A 19,506-nucleotide genomic window follows, 5' to 3' on the forward strand; every position below is an offset into this window, starting at 1 on the left:
AGATGTGACATGGATGCCCGTCTGAACAGTACGACACTTGGCCGAGGTGTACACATGCATGCAAGTGTGGTGGTGTGTGTACATGTGTGGTGCACTTCCTGTGTTGCATGTGATGTCTGGGTCACCTTTGGCTGCTCATGCTGTTGTATGTGTATGGATGGTGGTGGCAGTTGCGATATGGCTGTGGTATGGCTCATGTGTGCGAGTTGCAATGACATGTGTGTTGGGGATTGTGATGACATCTCTGAGGTTTGCCAATGCCACTCATGTGCAACTGTCATGTGTGTATGTGTCCATTGTACAGTGCCCTGATGCCTGTGTTTTGTTTCTCCCTGTCTGCAGCGTCAACTGATGAAGAGGGCGGAGAAGGTGCTGTGGAGCACAGCGGCGGGGATCCGACCGCCAGCCGGAGACGCAAGGCCCGGCTCCCCTCCCGTGTTGTCATCTCGTCGGGGAGTGAGGAGTCCGGTGCCGCGTCCCAGGCCGCAGCTGCCGGGGGGAGGTCCAAGAGGCGGAGGTTGGAGTTGGACTCCTCGGCAGCAGAAGGGGCAGCTGGGACCCCACAGGGCCCAACAGGGGAAGATGGCACGGACTCATCCAGGTTGGTGGGGGGTCTGGTGGAGGAGGAGGCCGTGCAAGCACCAGAGACGGGGTCTGGAGGTGGGGATCCCACTGGTGCTAGTGGTGCAGTCCAGGACCAGTGACAGGAGGCAGCACAGGCCGCCGCGGAGGTGCCTGTGTGCAATCCTGTCCCCGATCCTGTCCCTGCATCATCTTGCACCAGCAGGGATGCCTACGTCCAGACCCGTTTCCAGGCAGGGGATGAGCTGACGTCAACTGGCCTTCCTCTGCCTGCGGACGTGGCTATCCAGGTCCGGGTTGAGCCTGTCCTGGCTGGTGTTGCGTTGCGTCAACGGGCCATGCGAGGTGACCTGCAGTCTTTTCATGGAGAGACTGCACGTCATCTCGAATGGCTCGTTGACCACGTCAGCCTGCTGGGACAGGTCACCCAGACCGGATTCCTCCGTCTGATGGGGCTTGTTCCGACCCCCTCCTCAACTGGACCCCCTACGCGCCAGTCGTCCTCTGTGCCATCTTACCACCCATCAGTCACCTGGGTGCCCTGTGGAGCTGCCTCTGACAGTGCGGCCAGGCTGGTGGAGGAGGCATCCCTGCCACAGTCGGGAGTCGGACGTCCAGCAGGGGTGGCCACACCAACAACTGCACCCCAGCCGGCGGAGGATGTGCAGGCAGCAGGAGGCAGTGCACGGGCAGAGGCAGAGCAGCAGCAGCAACATGGTGGGAGCCATGAAGGCTCGGGGCCTTCGACATCGGAGGGGCAGGCATCGGCCGGAGGACCCAGGACAGAGAGTGTCTTCCGTGTGGCAGCGGTTGGGCCACGCCATAGGTGCGGAGCGGCAGCGGGCAGAAGAGGCACGGCTCACAATGGTCAGGGCGCAGAACTCCATGCGGAGGGCCCTGAGGCGGGCCGAGTGCCTCGAGGCAATCCGCAGGGGGTTGGAGGAGGACACGGCGTCGTCCCTGCGGACCCTCGGGGCCATGGAACTGGACCGCCTCCGGGACATCGAACAGGAGTTCGATGATGCCCTGGCCCGGAACACCACGGAGTGAGCCGCTGGACTTGCCCGCCGCCTTTGTATATAGTTCTTTAGTTTTAGGTTTCCTTTGTTTTTTCTTATGATTTGGAGTCGACGGACACTGCTCCACTTTTTGTATATAGTTGATATTTAGGTAGGTTTTTTAGGAGGTTTCCTTATTTCAGTTGTGATGATGGACCCTTGTTATTTTTGTACATAGTTCTTTGTTGCATGGAGAGTTTTTACATTTCACTTTGGACAATATTTTATGGATTTGATTTTCTACTTTTGTGTTTTTATGCGGACATGCAGCTTATTTTTTCACATTTACATTGTAGTTATTTTTCTTTCATTACCATTTGTATTTTTGTCCAATACATTTTTTTTTCCATTGTTCACTGTGTGGTTTCATCTCATTGGTTTCATGCATGTCATGTTGTGTTTTTTCCCATTCAATTTGAAAATCTGTGTGTGACGGACATGGGTTCATTTGCTTCATGAACATTGGGGGTGTAACATGTGTTTTAATTTCCATTTGGGTGAATGGGTTACTTGGTAGGGCTTTTTGGCTGTGGAGGCTGACCATTACGCACATGATTGGGGATTGTGAGGACCTGGTGGGGGCTGCATATGGTGGCAGGGGGGTGGGGGTGGTGGGAGACATGAGTAGGGGCCTGGTGGGGGCTGCCCATGGTGGCAGGGGGGTGGGGGTGGTGGGAGACATGAGTGGGGGCCTGGTGGAGGGTGCCCCTGCACTGCTGGGGGGTGGGGGTGGTGGGAGACATGAGTGGGGGCCTGGTGGAGGGTGACCCTGCACTGCTGGGGGGTGGAGGTGGTGGGAGACATGAGTGGGGGCCTGGTGGGGGCTGTCCATGGTGGCAGGGGGGTGGGGGTGGTGGGAGACATGAGTGGGGGCCTGGTGGGGGCTGCCCATGGTGGCAGGGGGGTGGGGGTGCAGGGGGACATGAGTGGGGGCCTGGTGGAGGGTGACCCTGCACTGCTGGGGGGTGGGGGTGCAGGGGGACATGAGTGGGGGCCTGGTGGAGGTTGACCCTGCACTGCTGGGGGGTGGGGGTGCAGGGGGACATGAGTGGGGGCCTGGTGGAGGGTGACCCTGAACTGCTGGGGGGTGGGGGTGCAGGGGGACATGAGTGGGGGCCTGGTGGAGGGTGACTCTGCACTGCTGGGGGGTGGGGGTGGTGGGAGACATGAGTGGCGGCCTGGTGGAGGGTGACCCTGCACTGCTGGGGGGTGGGAGTGCAGGGGGACATGAGTGGGGGCCTGGTGGTGGTTGACCCTGCACTGCTGGGGGGTGGGGGTGCAGGGGGACATGAGTGGGGGCCTGGTGGAGGGTGACCCTGCACTGCTGGGGGGTGGGGGTGGTGGGAGACATGAGTGGGGGCCTGGTGGAGGGTGACCCTGCACTGCTGGGGGGTGGGGGTGCAGGGGGACATGAGTGGGGGCCTGGTGGTGGTTGACCCTGCACTGCTGGGGGGTGGGGGTGCAGGGGGACATGAGTGGGGGCCTGGTGGAGGGTGACCCTGCACTGCTGGGGGGTGGGGTGGTGGGAGACATGAGTGGGGGCCTGGTGGAGGGTGACCCTGCACTGCTGGGGGGTGGGGGTGCAGGGGGACATGAGTGGGGGCCTGGTGGTGGTTGACCCTGCACTGCTGGGGGGTGGTGGTGCAGGGGGACATGAGTGGGGGCCTGGTGGAGGGTGACCCTGCACTGCTGGGGGGGTGGGGGTGCAGGGGGACATGAGTGGGGGCCTGGTGGAGGTTGACCCTGCACTGCTGGGGGGTGGGGGTGGTGGGAGACATGAGTGGGGGCCTGGTGGAGGGTGACCCTGCACTGCTGGGGGGTGGGGGTGCAGGGGGACATGAGTGGGGGCCTGGTGGAGGTTGACCCTGCACTGCTGGGGGGTGGGGGTGGTGAGAGACATGAGTGGGGGCCTGGTGGAGGGTGACCCTGCACTGCTGGGGGGTGTGGGTGCAGGGGGACATGAGTGGGGGCCTGGTGGTGGTTGACCCTGCACTGCTGGGGGGTGGGGGTGCAGGGGGACATGAGTGGGGGCCTGGTGGAGGGTGACCCTGCACTGCTGGGGGGTGGGGGTGGTGGGAGACATGAGTGGGGGCCTGGTGGAGGTTGACCCTGCACTGCTGGGGGGTGGGGGTGGTGGGAGACATGAGTGGGGGCCTGGTGGGGGCTGCCCATGGTGGCAGGGGGGTGGGGGTGGTGGGAGACATGAGTGGGGGCCTGGTGGGGGCTGCCCATGGTGGCAGGGGGGTGGGGGTGGTGGGAGACATGAGTGGGGGCCTGGTGGAGGGTGCCCCTGCACTGCTGGGGGGTGGGGGTGGTGGGAGACATGAGTGGGGGCCTGGTGGAGGGTGACCCTGCACTGCTGGGGGCTGGGGGTGCAGGGGGACATGAGCAGGTGTGCAGGGTAGTCCCCTGTTTTGTGGGCTGCCTGCTGGGGCCATGGAGGGTGTACAGGGAACACCTGTGAGGACCCACCCAGCCTAATTGCGTGTGATAATTCCCGCACACCCCTGTAATACACGTACCTGGCCAAATCGCATGTGCGAATTCCCGCGCACCCCTGTAATACACGTACCCAGCCGAATCGCGTGTAGAACTTCCCGTGTACTCCTGTAATACACGTACCCAGCCAAATCGTGTGTGATAATTCCCACGTACCCCTGTAATACACGTACCCTGGCCAATCGCGTGTAGAACTTCCCACGCACCCCTGTAATACACGTACCAAGCCAAATCGCGTCTGATCATTACCACGCACCCCTGTAATACACGTACCAGGCCAAATCGCGTGTGATCATTCCCGCGCACCCCTGTAATACACGTACCCAGCCGATTCGCGTGTAGAACTTCCCGTGTACCCCTGTAATACACGTACCCAGCCAAATTGCGTGTGTTATAATTCCCACGTACCCCTGTAATACACCTTCCCTGGACAATCGCGTGTTGAACTTCCCGCGTACCCCTGTAATACACGTTCCCTGGACAATCGCGTGTTGAACTTCCCGCGTACCCCTGTAATACACGTTCCCTGGACAATCGCGTGTTGAACTTCCCGCGTACCCCTGTAATACACGTTCCCTGGACTATCGCGTGTTGAACTTCCCGCGCACCCCTGAAATACACGTACCCTGGCAGCCTGGCTAATCGCGTGTATAACTTCACGCGTACCCCTGATATGCACGTTACCCGCTTTGCGTTCCTTGTTTGGCAGCCCTGTAAACTGGTCCAGGGTTAGCGCAGCCCTTTGCGATGATTTAGCGATTTTGATGGCTTTTCCTTGCGCGAGGGCGTTCTTGGGGGCGTTACTGGCGCTGCTGCAGGGTCGCTGCGATACTCTGCACCACGGCTGGTTTGGGAGCCTAAAATCCATGAATACGCTGTGCGCGGAAATCGGTTTTAGCGCACGTGCCTGGCGCAGACAATCGCACGCGGACACTCTGCGCCAGCCGCTTGCGACACTTTTCTGCGAAATTCTATGAATTACCCTATCAGTCCTTTTTGAAAACCTCACCAATGATGCTCTCCATAATGAATCGCTACAGCAGAGTACTGAGAGCATCTGAACCATCTGCACATGTTCTAATATTGCACGCACTAAATACTGCACGTCTCATAATGAATAGGACGTGTGCTGATGAATGCTATTTCAAATACTACTAATTTTTCGAATTAGCACCACACAATCACAGCTTTGAACTAAAGCATAAATAGTAGAGAACGGCATGGGGCACACATCTGGGACCCAAAAGAAAGAAGCGGGGGTTGGGACAATGCGGATGGGCTACTCTGACGACACCCACAAATCCTGACTGCTGCTGCACAATTGGCTCCCACTTTGGTGTCATTGTTTCAGCATGATGGGACTTCTTTGGCCATAATCACGTTTGGTGGGCTGTGCTGTCCAGGCAATAGGACAAATTGACTGAGGGCAAAAAGTCTGAAACCCAAATGGTCGACCACTATTTGTTTGTGTGTATATATATATATATATATATATATATATATATATATATATATGTGAGGGGGGGTTGTGGGCGGCCTCCCCCACATATTTATATATATGCGAACAAATATGGGGGGGGGACTTTTGGGACTCAGACTTTTCCATTCTGTAATTTCACGCAGACCCTCTGTCCAGTAATGGCCTGAGATAAAGGCCCAAGTGATGGCCTTTAACAAGGGCTCCCGTTGACATTATCATCCAGTGTAGCTCACCAAACAGGTGCTCATTACCATGAGCACCAACGGGAAACAATTAGAGGCATAGATGCTAATGCAATTAAAATAAACATACTTTTCCCATGTTACCTTCTCCTACATCATGCATGGTATTTATACAGTATTAATTTCACTACTGTTACCATGTTCTTTGTTGAAGCGTTAAGGCCTGCACAAGCAGGCTCTAATGCGTGGTACTTCATCACGGCTCAAGTTGAAGGTCCCATGGTGAAGGCAATGGCTTCTAATGAAGGCAAATGTCACTAACCACACGTTAGAGCCCTGCCAGCAAGGGCCCTAATGCTATTAGAGCATGTCCGCATGAAAAAGAGGCTGAGAACGCTTGTACATGAGGATACTGGCAGAGCCGGCATGAACAGGTTTTCTTATGGTATTATTAGTGCTCGTAAAATGATTGGCCACGCCCAGGGCTGGCTAGTCCGGTGTCAGGACTCAGGATCAAGGCACAACCCCCTTGTTTGTATACTAGGTGACTGAGTTAAAGTTTGATTAAAACACATACTTGCATCTTTCACCTAGTGTGGGGCACTGCGTGCTCCTGCAACAGCCTGATCATGTGCATCACGCATGTGTGGTGGTCAAGAGCAGAGAGGGAAGCTTTGAATACAGTCTGTTACTGGTGGTTACAGCCTGCATGCCCAGCTCCCTGATTGTGGTACCTGCAACATGGCGTAACATGTATTAAAGCAAGCTGGTAAAGAAGGGTAGGTATGGGCGGGAATTGTGAAAAGCCTGCTGAGAATGTTGTCAGTGGATGCAGGACCCGTTCTGAGCTATTTGATTGGTTGCGTAGACCAGCCAGAGTGCTAATGCTTTATAAAAGTGTTCCTTAAATCATGTAAATCCTCAAGCCAACCAAGCTCTCTCTCATGAGTAAATATCAATGCCAGGACTCTTTTTGTTGCCATTGTTTGAGCTTTAAAATAATAAAAGAAACACTTCGAAATCTAACACAGAGCGATCCAGTTCACGTTTCAACTAAATAAAATAGTTGACATCAAGAACACCAGGGACACTTTTTGCGAATGCCATAAAAATAAATCATTTTATTAAATAAATATAAACGTTTAGGGTAGTACTATTTTAGACTCACGAGTTCCACACTCTTCACGGCAATGCATTCTCTGCTGTGCCTTGTTTGAAAAGACTAGTAAGTACAAAATTACCCATATCAGTACATTCAAGACCTCGAAAGAGCACGTGCAGCAGACAGACGGGCCTGGCTCTTTTTTTCCACTTTGGCAATGTAACTATACAGTTATCTTGAAATCCAAACCTACAGCGCTCCGGCCTATCTGAAATGCAGACAGAAAGTTCTCCGTGGGAGGCGAAACAGAAAATGGGAGTCATCTGCACCAGCTCCCGCTAACAGTTTCCAGATGAAATAACTAGCCGGGTACTATAAACTATTTACTTTATGGCGAAGAATGTCATGTTCTATTAAAGTGGTTAAAAGTAACATTCGCCTTGGCAGAGTGTTTCAAGGGTAGCGCTCCTCTCCATCCACAGAAAGTAATCTGAGGCACGTGCTGGGGCGTCCACGGACATCTCTGCGCAAAATGGCACACTTCTCTTAAAATGGGCTTTCACTCGAGAAGTAAATTGAGAACCCTATGCGCCAACATGACCAAAAACTAAAAAATAATCCTAAAACCAATAAGCAGCTGTCTTTATTAAAGAATATGTCTTGCCTATTTTGCTGGCTGGACTTCATTTTGGAAAGGTATCGTCCATGCATCAGCATGATTGACAGGCAACCCGCATGCTAGTCGTTCTCACTTTCGCCCTGCTGCCTCTCGCTGTTACATGCATTGGAATAGCCTGTGTATTATTCATTGGCATGCCAAGTCATGCGCCGGATTCTGGTGATGACTGTGATTCCACTCATTGAGGTATGAACAGTCGTTGGGAATCCACTGAGATACTTCCACTGTCTACTGGGACGCCAAACGGTTGCTTCCCAAAATGGCGGATATTTTGCAGCACCATTGCTTATCTGAGGTCAGAGTTTAAAGATTGCGTCATCTCCTGGAGATCCTAGAGCACTTCAGTTCCAAGACAAACATTCTTTTTGCAATGATTCTCCCCAGCCTGCCACTGACAGGCAGGGTGTGGGCCAACAAGTTAGATCTCTCATGCACAGGTTCACCCAGAAACACCGGAAGTAGCAGTGTGGGCCTGTCCACCAAGAAGTCTTGCGCTGCAGCCTTGGGATTGGCCTCTCGTTGGATGTGTTTTATTCTTCTTTTGCTTTTGCTTTTTTGCCCCCATCGCTGTATTTCCGCCTGGTTTCTTTTTCTTGTCTGCATCTTTGTACCAAGGTCCCCAGACTCCTCCATTGAGGTGTGGGTTACTTCTGGGGTCTTTGGGTGGATATCTAACAGGGACTGCCGTTTTGTTGAACTGAGAAAGCCTCCGCAGTAGTTGCTTGACAACATCTGGATATGTGCGTGAGAGATCCACACGCTCATACGGGTCCGCCGTGATGTTAAAAAGCCACACAGTTTGTCCACTTGTCCAGGACACCCGTTCACTATGCCAACGACTGAGACCGACGTTGCTAAAACTTTGAGGGGGCACCCAGTCGCTGTACCCGGGATTTCCTGTGAGCAGCTTCCAGTGACTCACGCGGACTGCTGACTGAATGGCTGTGTTCCAAATCCCATAACCGGCTGCCCAAGAACCATTTCTAGCCCTGAGGTAAATGGGGTCAATGTTATGAAGAATGTCCACTCTGGGGGAACGCTTGCCTTCGCTTATCGTCTCCCATATGTCGTAGCCGTCCAACTGGATATTTTCATCGATCTGCCCTTCGGCTAATGTGACCAAAGTAGGGAACCAGTCAGTGATGTGCACCAACTCTCGACATACTGACCCTTGATTTTTCAGAAGGGGGCTGTGGACAAAGCCGACAGCCCGGATGCCCCCCTCCCAGTACGTTCCTTTGCTTCCCCTCAGAGGCCAGTTACTGCCTCCGGCAAGGGGTTGCCCACCATTATCTGATGAGTAAATAATAATGCTATTGTTATAGTACCCGTATTTTTTCAAGGCCACTGTAACATTGTTGATTGCTTCGTCTAAGCATGACAACATGGCAGCGTATCTCCTCCTGTTTATATTGGTAATTGATCTGTAATTTTCCAAATATTTCCCGGGTGCTTGTAGGGGTGAATGAACTGCTTGGTAAGCGATATATAGGAATATGGGTTTCCTTGGACTGTGAGTCGCCAAAATGTGTTTAACTCTTTGTGTGTACATTTGTGTTGAGTAAACACCGTTGTCATAGTTCCATGCGGCCTTGTCATTTTCATAAAGGTCATAGCCACAAATGCCGGGGCTGTCGCATTTGTAATGTGTGTAGTAATCTCCGTTGCCCAAAAGGGAGCCAAAGAAGCTATCGAAGCCCCGCTGCGTCGGCATGCACTCTTTCCGGTAGAAGCCCAGGTGCCACTTGCCGACCATGTGCGTTGAGTAGCCCGCCTCTTTCAGCTTCTGCGGAAGAGTCACATTATCCAAGGGCAGGCAGTTGGGCTGTGAAGGCCGTATGATGGAATGCTGGAGACCGGTGTGGATCTGGTATCTGCAAAGACAGAAGCAAAAAGAGCCTGTTCAGTGGAGGAAAGTGTGCATAATTAGCAGCATAAGACACTTCAACTGTAAATTAACATTCTGACGTTGTAACATCTGCAAGAAGGCCGTGGAAATAACCCTCAAACATCAGGTAATTGAGAATGTAACATACATTTGTTTTATTACAAATATATAGTGTAAGTTTTGATGTCTGGCATTTTAGTATTTCAGTATCCAGAATGCTCTATTACCTGGCACCTGTCATGGCCACCAATTGGAGCATTCTGGATGATGAAATGACAGATAATGTTCAAAGTTTAACACCGATATGTACGTTCATATTTAATAAAATGTCAATAAAGCAAAGCTGCATGATGTCACCGATAAGGTTGAGTACACCCCTAATTTGAGCTGACACTAATGCTATATATTTCATCTACTGGAGTAACCAACCCTCCCATCCAAGTGGATGAAACTGTCATCGCTGTATTTCCTTTGCTTGAGTGATAGCTATCACGCTTATTTCTCCAAGCATTAATGCGAGAATCGGATCATCTCCCCTCATTTGAAAAAGAGGAGCTTCTCCTCCTGACCAGAGCGAAGAACACTGCCTGCTCATCACTCTCTTCAGCCTGATGACGTAACAGGTGTGGTCTAATATCTAGGACACGAATTACCCATGTGAATGTAGGCTATCCCATTTACCCTCCTTTGCCATTTGTGCACGGTACCATTGAGGCGTGTTTTTCCCTTCTGCCCTTAACTTGAGCAGCAGACCATTACCAACAGGTCCTGCCCAACTTGCTGGGCAATAGCTCCACATTGGACGAATGATGGGGTCACAGGAGGTAGCTTCTATCATGAAATGTATTTTTGAAAATGGTGGCTCTTAGTAACTTTTTTAACTGTTAGACTGCAGGTTACATTACAAAGAGCAAAAACCACCAGTACACAGTTTTAAGGTGCCATACAATGTGTTTTTCTAAGCAGCTAGGGGACATTAAAGGGGAAGGATCTTTACCAAAATGGGGTTTTGTTGGTTCTTGATCTCCTTGTTGCTGTAGGGGTATTCTGTAATAGAGACGTCACAGAAGTATATCACTAAATATGGACTGTGCGTTTCAATGCATATCGGATATTATGTCCCAGGGGAGTGACGTGGCACTGCCCCATTGGTCATTTTCTAAGCTATATAAGTCGGTATGGGTCTGACAATCTGTTTAGTCTGGAAATCGGACAATGGGAAGCCCCGCCATTCCCCCGGGCTCACAGGCTGTCAGCTTGGGGCCCCCCATCATGGGAGAGCTGCACTCACAATCATGCTGCCATCGTTGCATGGCTCTCAGTGAGGTGCACCCCTGATGAGAGGTAGCCTCACTCATTTGCCTTCACAGGAGTGCAACGCTAACAACCATGCTGTCAGTTCGGCTCACCTCATTGCCTATGATACATTGGACAGATGTGCCCCAGTCACCTAAATACCCCACTCCCTCCCCTCAGCTCTAAGTGACTGGTTGAGGGAGGATGCCCCGTGGCAGCGTTGCTCACCCCCGCGCCTGGGCTACACATGACAGATGTGGCCCGGGTACGTGAAATCACCAACTCTTTACCTTATTAGGGTGAGGCGGCCATACGCCTTCCCCTCCTTACTGACTACAGTCTTTGCCAGGCCATACCTGGCAGGCGTGGCCCCGATTTATCTAAGCCGTGTCCCTCCATCCTTGTATGTGCTTGCCTAGAAGAAGACAGTTCCCAGATACCACTCCAGGCAGATTGCCTTTTTTAAGGAACATGATAGCTCTATAGACCATACCCTCAAACTGTACCTGGAGTAATGGACCCTGAAGACCTTGTTAAATGCCATCACTGTACTCAGGCTTTTAAATTGGTCTTCAGGACCTGTGACCCCCTATACGGTCCTCAGGCTAGGTCTACACAGCTTCATTATTTCCTCTCGGGATGTCACATTGCACTCTTAGCAGTTAGGGAGAATTCTCAGACATGTACTAATTCCTCTTTACCTTACAGACCCCCAGCACTTTTGCTAGACTCTAAGACCTTTTCATTTTTAACCTGAAGATAGTGGGACCTTTTTCCCACTCTCTCATGTATTTCTCGGTGATTTAAACTCTGTGTTTCATTTGGTTTTTGTAGTCTGACAAACTCCATAGGCATCCTTTTGCTTTGTCTCACACAGCACCCTCACTGCAGTGACACAGGGAAGTCTTTCAGATTTCCCAAATGTGTGAATACCTTTCTCTTGGATAACTATTGTTTCCAAGAGCAGTAAAGTGAAATTGACTTTGCTTATATTTGTAGCTTTCTAGACCCAGCATGCACTATCTTACAATAGGGTACTGGAGGGGTCACATAGTATCCCCTGTTGTCTAGTTTCTCACATAACATTTTTTATGTTACCCTTTCTACAGTTCATGACTGGTGGCAATGATTTACCTTTTACTACCATTGTGTGATTTTACCACAAGCTGCGTTTGCAACTCCGGTAAGGAACCCCTGGGTGCCCATTTTGTCAAAATGGCCCTGGTCTTATTTTTTCGCCATTTTTTTATGGAAATGTCCTTCTTGAGATTTACCCTAGGTGCCCAACAGGTTTGGTCCCTTTGTTCATTTTGTCTTTGATGGGATTCACGAGTGAAGCCCACCTCTGGCTCCAGGGTGTCTGTGGGGACAGGAAGCGAGGGAGGTGTCCAAAACTCCCTGGGCTTAGTCTCGTATGAGACAGGAATGCACTTTTAGGTGATTGGCTGGTGGTCCGGCAAGGACAGCCAACCTGCTGGGTGACTGTCAGCTAGGCTAAAATGAATGGGAGAAACCTGCATAAAAGGCAAGGCTTTTTGGCTTGGAAGGCAGAGTCGACCACTGGATGAAGGAATCCAAAGAAGAACTTGGAAGAGATGCCTGCTGCAACTCCTGGACCGTTGGTTTGCCCACTGAAGCCCTGCTGCTGTGCTGAAGCTCCAAATACGTTTCAACTAGAGAAGCCCTGCAAGGACGACTTCTCCCCTTGATTTGGTGGGACCAATCAACTCCAAAGTAAGCCACCTGGGCAACCTCTCGAAGCTGGTTGAATTTCCACTGCAGTCGCTGCTGGAACCAAATAGCCAGGGAGAGGAACACCAGATCGTGTGTGTTGCTGTTAAGCTGGCCAAGAACTCCAGGAAGATCCTCAGGATTCCCAGGTAGCAGGACTGATCGAGCCTGAGCCTGCTTAACAGAGTGCGGGACCCCAGATGCAAGGAAAGCCCATCCCAGGAACTGCAGTAGTGCTATGTGCAGTAGACGCGAGGAGCTGAAACACTGAAGTGCCACTTGTTTGAAGATTGCCAGTTGTGTGCGCTGACCATCCTGTTGTCCCATTGCAGAGCAGGCATCCCCAGAAGTCCTCCCTCTTGTCCCCACGACTAAGGCCCAGGCACAACAGGATCTGTAGAGCTGCACAGGAACAGAAGCCATCTGCTGCACTTTTCTTCAACCTAAAAGTACTGTACAGTCTAAGAGAACTTACCTCTTGTCTTTCAACCTTGCTTGTTCTCAGTTGAGACTTGTGTTGGTTGCTCTGGTAGAGCTGCTTGCATCTTCTACTGCTCACAGGCCTGATAGCTTCTGACCCTACATTTTGATTGTACTTTTTCTACCAAGTTTTCTAAACATTGTGCAAGACATTTACTTACCTGCAAGAAGTGCTTCAGTTCACCATGACTTTTGCTAACTAAACATTGGCTGGCCTGGCTCCCTGAAGGACCCTTCTCTCCTCTGCTTATGTGTTTTGCCTTCCTTCCAGGAAAGGGTTAACTGACTTTGCATTGGGGGTTTTTGAAAGTACTTACCTAATTAAGAATTACTGTGTGGACACTTGTATTATTCTAGAAACCTCTCTTTCATCGACACTCATCTCAGATATATTCTAAATGCAACAGTGGTATATTAATGTCAACAGCACCCTAGCTATTGAAGTCACATGATGGTGTAGGAAGTGTTTGTATACCATCCCAAATGAGTATTTGCTGATTTAGAAAGTTAAGAGAGAGTATTTTGAAGTGTATTTGTGTGTTACTTTACGTTGCTCCTTTCTGAAGAAGGCTTATTCTGAGTGTTAAATAAATAAATAATTGTTTAATCAAGAAACTTTGTGTGTAAGAGATTATTTGAATACTTGTCACTGTGAATCTCTGTGTAACGCCCCTACGGCTCACATTGACCCCTCTTGAGATGAGCCTGGGTACTCGACCAGACTACCAACCTGTGTAGTACAGACTTATACCAAAGGTTTGGTTCCTCTTGCCAGGAGGTCAGGGTTGTTGCAGTGCACCCAAAGGGCACTGCATACAATCTTGCCTAACAATGTCCCTCGGGCAGTAATGACCCCTCTATGAGTCAACAATTTCCTTTGTGCTCCTCACCCACAATCCCCATTTACATTTACTGTTTTTAAACTTGCTGTATGTGCCTTTAGCTCAAGTGCAGAATCCGGCTCATAGTGTTCATATTGCAGAGTAATGTTATTGTAACGATACATGCCATATACTTTGCTAGACACAGTCACCATGGGCGTATTTGCAGTTTTATTTTCAGAGGCTGTTTTTGCCACCATTCCCCCGTTTTATTTGTCGAAAAATGTAATGTAATGATTTATACAGAAATATTTGCACTGTAGCATTACACACTCTGAGCCATAGCTGCCTATGACCTGTAACATAAACAACATCATATTATCATACTTGGAAAGGCTTTTTTTCTTATTAGCACCCTGGCAGGGGGAGCTAGCCAATCAGGTGGCTAGGAACACAGGCTTGAATCAGCAATGAAAGCTTGCGTTCCATGCCACCTGACGGCCGACTGCCCCGGCTGTCATCATCCCCCACCCTCCGTCCCCTTTCCTTTTCATTTCCCACCCTCTACTTACCTTATTTTGGTAGAGGAATCACCGCAGATGCATCTTCACTTGGCTCCCGCAGGCCACCATGGAAAAGGAAGAGGGGCCCCGTCTTCCCTTTACATGTCGGCCATCTTGGAAAAGTTTTTTTCTTCATTCAACGGGATGCGTGCAGCCTCCCATTCAACAAAGGAAAATACTTTTATTTTAAGCACCCTGGGTTACCTCTTGGCAACCCGGGGTGCTAATAGCCCATATCCCCCGTCCCAAGGACTGGAATGGGGGTAATGGCCCGGAGCCTTGTTATCCGCCCTCACTTCGCTCGGGCCGATAACTTGAGCTGCCAGTTTGTTAGCCCCGTTCCAGCCAACCAAAGTCAGCCTTACATTACATATCGCTCAGCAGGTTTATGTCTACTTTACCAGAAGATGTTGCATCATTTAAATTCTCATTCACAAGATGGCTGGAACTATATCCCCCCTGTTAATATAAGAATAACCCTTTAGACCACACAAAGCAACACATTGTTGAAATCCCATAAACAATTTAAGTATATATGCTTTTTTCTTGGGTAGAGCTTAAAAGCAAGTTCCGTGGTTTCAAAGCAATAAGGGGAAAAAAAGAAATGGAGACAAAGGTGGAATTTTATAGAGGGCATGGGGGAGTTAAGGGGGAGGGGTGTCGATGGGTGAGAAATCGGGGAATGTCTGTGAAAAGAAACAGAGCCTGACAGCAAGTTAGATGGCATGCAGCACAGTGAGATAGGCACCTGGACAGAAGTGTGAGATATCCCTGTTCACTAGACTGACATGCCACCCATTTTACTTCCTCACACCCAGATTAATACATTTGTACCTATAGCCCTAAGATAACTTTAGTAGGTTGGTGGGAGAGCAGAAGCAGCTGGCATGTGCATGCCCTGTTATTTCCCTTGGCAGATGGGGCTTCTGGGAGGGCAAGGATGTTAGGGTTTAAAAAATACACTGTTGCCAGGGTGCTAAAGGACACTCGGTAACATTGGCCAGGGCCAGGGTGCCCAAGGCATGACTACCCAACCCAGTAACTGGCTCTAAGTGTCTTGTGTGGCTACTCCCTAATTACTGCTGCTGTGGAAGAAATTATAGATACTGAGGAAAGTCATTATTAACACTATGACTGAAACCATTGAGTCATGGTGGAATAGTGAGTCTCTGAATTGTGCTAGACCTCACTACTACATGGATTCTCTTTTTGGAACAGAGGTGTTTGGACTACCTTAACAATAGAGTTAAAAAGGCGGCTGTTCCAGTAGTTGTAAAGGTTGTAGGAATTATTTATTTTGCTTTAATGTTCGTGTGTATTGGTGTTGTTTTACATTGGTAAACATGGGTAAACCTAGCGACTTTATAATTACACTTGGACAACTCTGTTTGTGTTCGGCCTCAGCTTTATCACGCTTTTAGAAAGCACAGCATTTACTGCACCTTGCTAGCACAGTTACTAGACACAGCCTACCTTCTTTCCACACACTATATGGCATCCATGAAAGAGTCACTCCATGGTTAGGCACTGGCCAGAATAGAAGCTGAAAATGTTAAAAAGAAATCACTAATCCAGGCACTAACAACCAGAGGGCAGCACGTCAACATTTGCATTGTTATGTAATGCCATGTCATCTGTGCAGTTGACGACTGGCACGTTTTGGCCTGGGGAGCAAGTACAATTTTCTGGCCCATGGTGCAATGGCCCAAACCCAATATGCAGCAGTCCCAAATTCCAGAACAACTAAACTCAGTGCAAACCTCTCCTGCACCTTCACATTCTCAAGTATATATATTCAACATTATTTGCATTACTTTCCTTTTATGCAACATATCTTTCAGTTCTGTTTTCAGTTCCATATAGAGGTGGAACCCAAGGAACCTCCTCCAAATACCAAATGTATCAACATCATTTCACCAGGATAATATAATTTGGTGAAATGCAAAAGCTGGGATCTGAGCCCGGGCTCCCTTGTGCCCCAGTTCACAATTCCACAGCAGTCTACATCTCTTCCAAACTAATTCCATTCCATCCCATCCATCTTTAGTTTTAGACCAATGAAAATACATGTAGAAGCTAGAAAATTCATTGGTAGAGCAAAGTCAGGGGGACTAGCTTTGCTGTAAGAGCCTAACATGTGCTAACATGGCAAAAGACACATAGCTGGTTTCCTGCCCCTCCCCCCACAGCACAACACAAAAGCCATTAATGACACCCTGTCTACCCACCCGTCCCGCAACATAAAAACCTCACTTGCCACACATTCATTATATAAATGGTTTATATTTATTTATGGAGTAACACTCAAGCAACATTACCTGAGCAGGGGGGCATTACCAGGCCAGATAATGTCCCCCATTGAGGATAGTATAGCTATTAGTATCCTGGCACATTGTACCGGGATACTAATAGTGTTTTATTTTAAGCTGATTAAGAATGTGTACGCCGTTTATCAACTAAAAAAAAATAAAAAAGAATGTCTGTCATGGATCGGTGGGGGGAGAAGGGACTACATGTAGTCCCTTCTCCCTTTCCATTATACATGTAGTCCCTTCTCCCTTTCCATTACGGAAAGTCGCACATTGGGACGTGCCAGGAACACTACTGCTGCCAGCGCTGGCAAGGGACATGGGAGCAGAAGGTAAGTGGGGTGGTGATGGGATGTGGTGAATTGTGTAGAAAAGGGGCAGGTGTGGGGATGGGGACACAGGGTGTCGGGGTGCACTTCCTCATTTTCCAGCGGAGGAAGATTGGGGCCTCCAGCTCTGAGGAGGCTTGGAGCTGGGGCTTTACCGTTTGGTAAAGCCCCCGTTCTGAGCCTGCTCGTTGGCTGGGAGGCCAAGACCACCCCCTCCACCGGGTACTAATATGGATTATAAACCCATACGAGTGACACTTTTCCTACAGACAGTTAAGGAAAACAAGACACAGTGATTGAAAGCGATTTTCTTTGGATCACATAAGGTGTACATTGTGGAAGGTGGGGATTCAAGTACTAGCTTCCTGGATCCACACTTTCAAATTCAGACAGTACAGGAAATTTCATCTTCTCCTATTCTATATTCAATATATGAACCAACACCATGCAAAGCTAGCATAAATGGGCACACTGTTTAATAAATCTGACAAAATATCAGAGAAGTCTTAATTGAAACATATGTTCATAAAGCAAGCATGCATCACTTCATCGAAAAAAAAGAGAACAGGATTGAGCCAGCCCCCCAATTGGCATGTAGGTAAGGCACACAACTCAGTAGGAGTCACTCAATCTGCTGGCCAACCTTTCCAGATTAGTCCATTTGTCTCATTTACCCTACTTTCCTTACCCAGGAACATCTGGTGTCCTTCCTTTGTGACACATGCTCAATGGCCCTTTACCCCCTTCCATTTAACCTTCAGACTCATTTTCCCCTTTTGAGCTATGCCTTAACTGACTCCCCTTCCCTTAGCTAGCTCGCATCCCTTTTGTTTGCTCACAATTATTAGTCACTGGTTCCTTGTCACTCACTCCCTTTCATTGCCATAACTCACATGTAGACAGTAGACCACCTTGATTTGCTAGTCAGCCCCTCCCAGACATGACAAGCAATGTGGTCATGGTCTTGCTGGTAAATGTGGCTTTCGGGTGTACACTTGGATAATGCAGCAAACAAGACTAAGAGGGGACTGGGCTTTTACTGTGCCCTCAAGGTGCACTTTCTTGGCAAGTCAGCTGCATATTCCATTTCATGGAAGCACTGGGAACTGTGAGGGGAGTCCATTTGGGATCTGGTGGCAGAGAAGGCATAATATCCAACCTATCATATAAAGGTGGAGTTTGTGTGTGTGTGTGTGTTTTGCTCAGTTTCCAAGACTATGATGATGTGGTTGTTTGTATTTATGACTGGGTAGAATACATGTTGAAGGATGCATCTGTGTTAACATGACTGCATATCTATATGTGTGAATATGTTGTTCATTGTTATGTGTGTTTTTTTGGGTCAAATAATAGTATTCTGTGCAAGACAACAAAATGAAGAGCATAGAACGTCATTTGATTTGTGTGTATAATGGTAAAATCAGCCATATTTGGCAAATACCACCACATTATTCTGTCCCACGACTCAGGGATTGACCTAATGCTACTGGCAGTATTCCATCGAAATACCACCAGAAGTATTTTAGGTGGGCTTTCTGTGAAAACTCTATTTTTAACTCCACCTAAGAGGTGGAATTAAAAAAAGCTAAGTTGACCACAATTTTGTAAAAACATTTTTTTACTGTATGGAAGCAAAGTGTAGGCGCTTCCTTTTCAATACAGTGAAACAGGTTTTTAAAAAGGACCATGACCCCTCTCACCACCTAACAGTAATGCACAAAAGAGTCAAAATGGACTCCTTTGTGCATAAAATAAATGTACAGTAATGGTCTGAGCCACTACTGTACATAATACATTTCCACTTTCATACTGAAGGTGGAAATGGCTGGAAAAATATACCACTTCTGCCAGTCTAAAACTTTGAAGTGGATGGGTTTTTAGAAATACCACCGGTGGAGGTAGTAACTTCCGCCCTTCCTCCAGCCGTGTTTCATAAAAAAAAACAATTGACCTACTCTGAATGACCTCCTTCGTTTTTAGTCTACTAAAAATGAATACCTGAATGCTACATTTCTGAGCATGTGTATCAGCTGTGCCCAAAACTGAATATCACAAACAATCCAACCACCTTTGCTACCATATACTAACATCCAAGGGTGCTATTTAGGGTGCTAGTAAACTCTTTTTGTAATTAACCCACCAGTGACCAAGAAATTAACCAGAGCACGGGGAAGCAGTCTTGCAGAATGAAACTGATAACAAACTCTGATAAGATATGGACCCTTACTTACTTGGCAAATAGGAGATCTGAAACGTTGTAATAGACCAATGGTTTATGGGCCTCAGCCATGCTAACATTTCCACCCAGGGTCACAGCAGAATATGTCATTTTAAATGCGTACATCTCCATCGGCCCTGCCACTGTGCTTAGGGTCTTCTCTCTCTCCCTCATCTACTGTGGTGGCCCAGCAGGGAGGGGCGCCCAAACACATCTGCAACATTTCTGAAATCAAGTTGTATGTCTCACCCCATCAAAACAGAAGCAGAGCAGGCCTTCTAGCACTAGG

At 49.0% G+C, this 19,506-nt stretch overlaps 1 protein-coding gene across 1 annotated transcript in view; it reads right to left on the minus strand.

The window, feature by feature from the left end:
- Positions 1-6,892: 6,892 nt before the first annotated feature.
- ARSJ (arylsulfatase family member J) overlaps positions 6,893-19,506 on the minus strand; it is a 500,852-nt gene continuing 488,238 nt past the window's right edge. Inside the window, exon 2 of the mRNA XM_069631049.1 lies at positions 6,893-9,456. Coding sequence (XP_069487150.1) covers positions 8,022-9,456 — 1,435 coding nt within the window. The 3' untranslated portion in view covers positions 6,893-8,021. The remainder of the gene's footprint in view (positions 9,457-19,506) is intronic.

Source organism: Ambystoma mexicanum, chromosome 6q (genome assembly GCF_040938575.1).
Source record: "Ambystoma mexicanum isolate Mex_15411 chromosome 6q, UKY_AmexF1_1, whole genome shotgun sequence".
NCBI lineage: Eukaryota > Metazoa > Chordata > Amphibia > Caudata > Ambystomatidae > Ambystoma > Ambystoma mexicanum.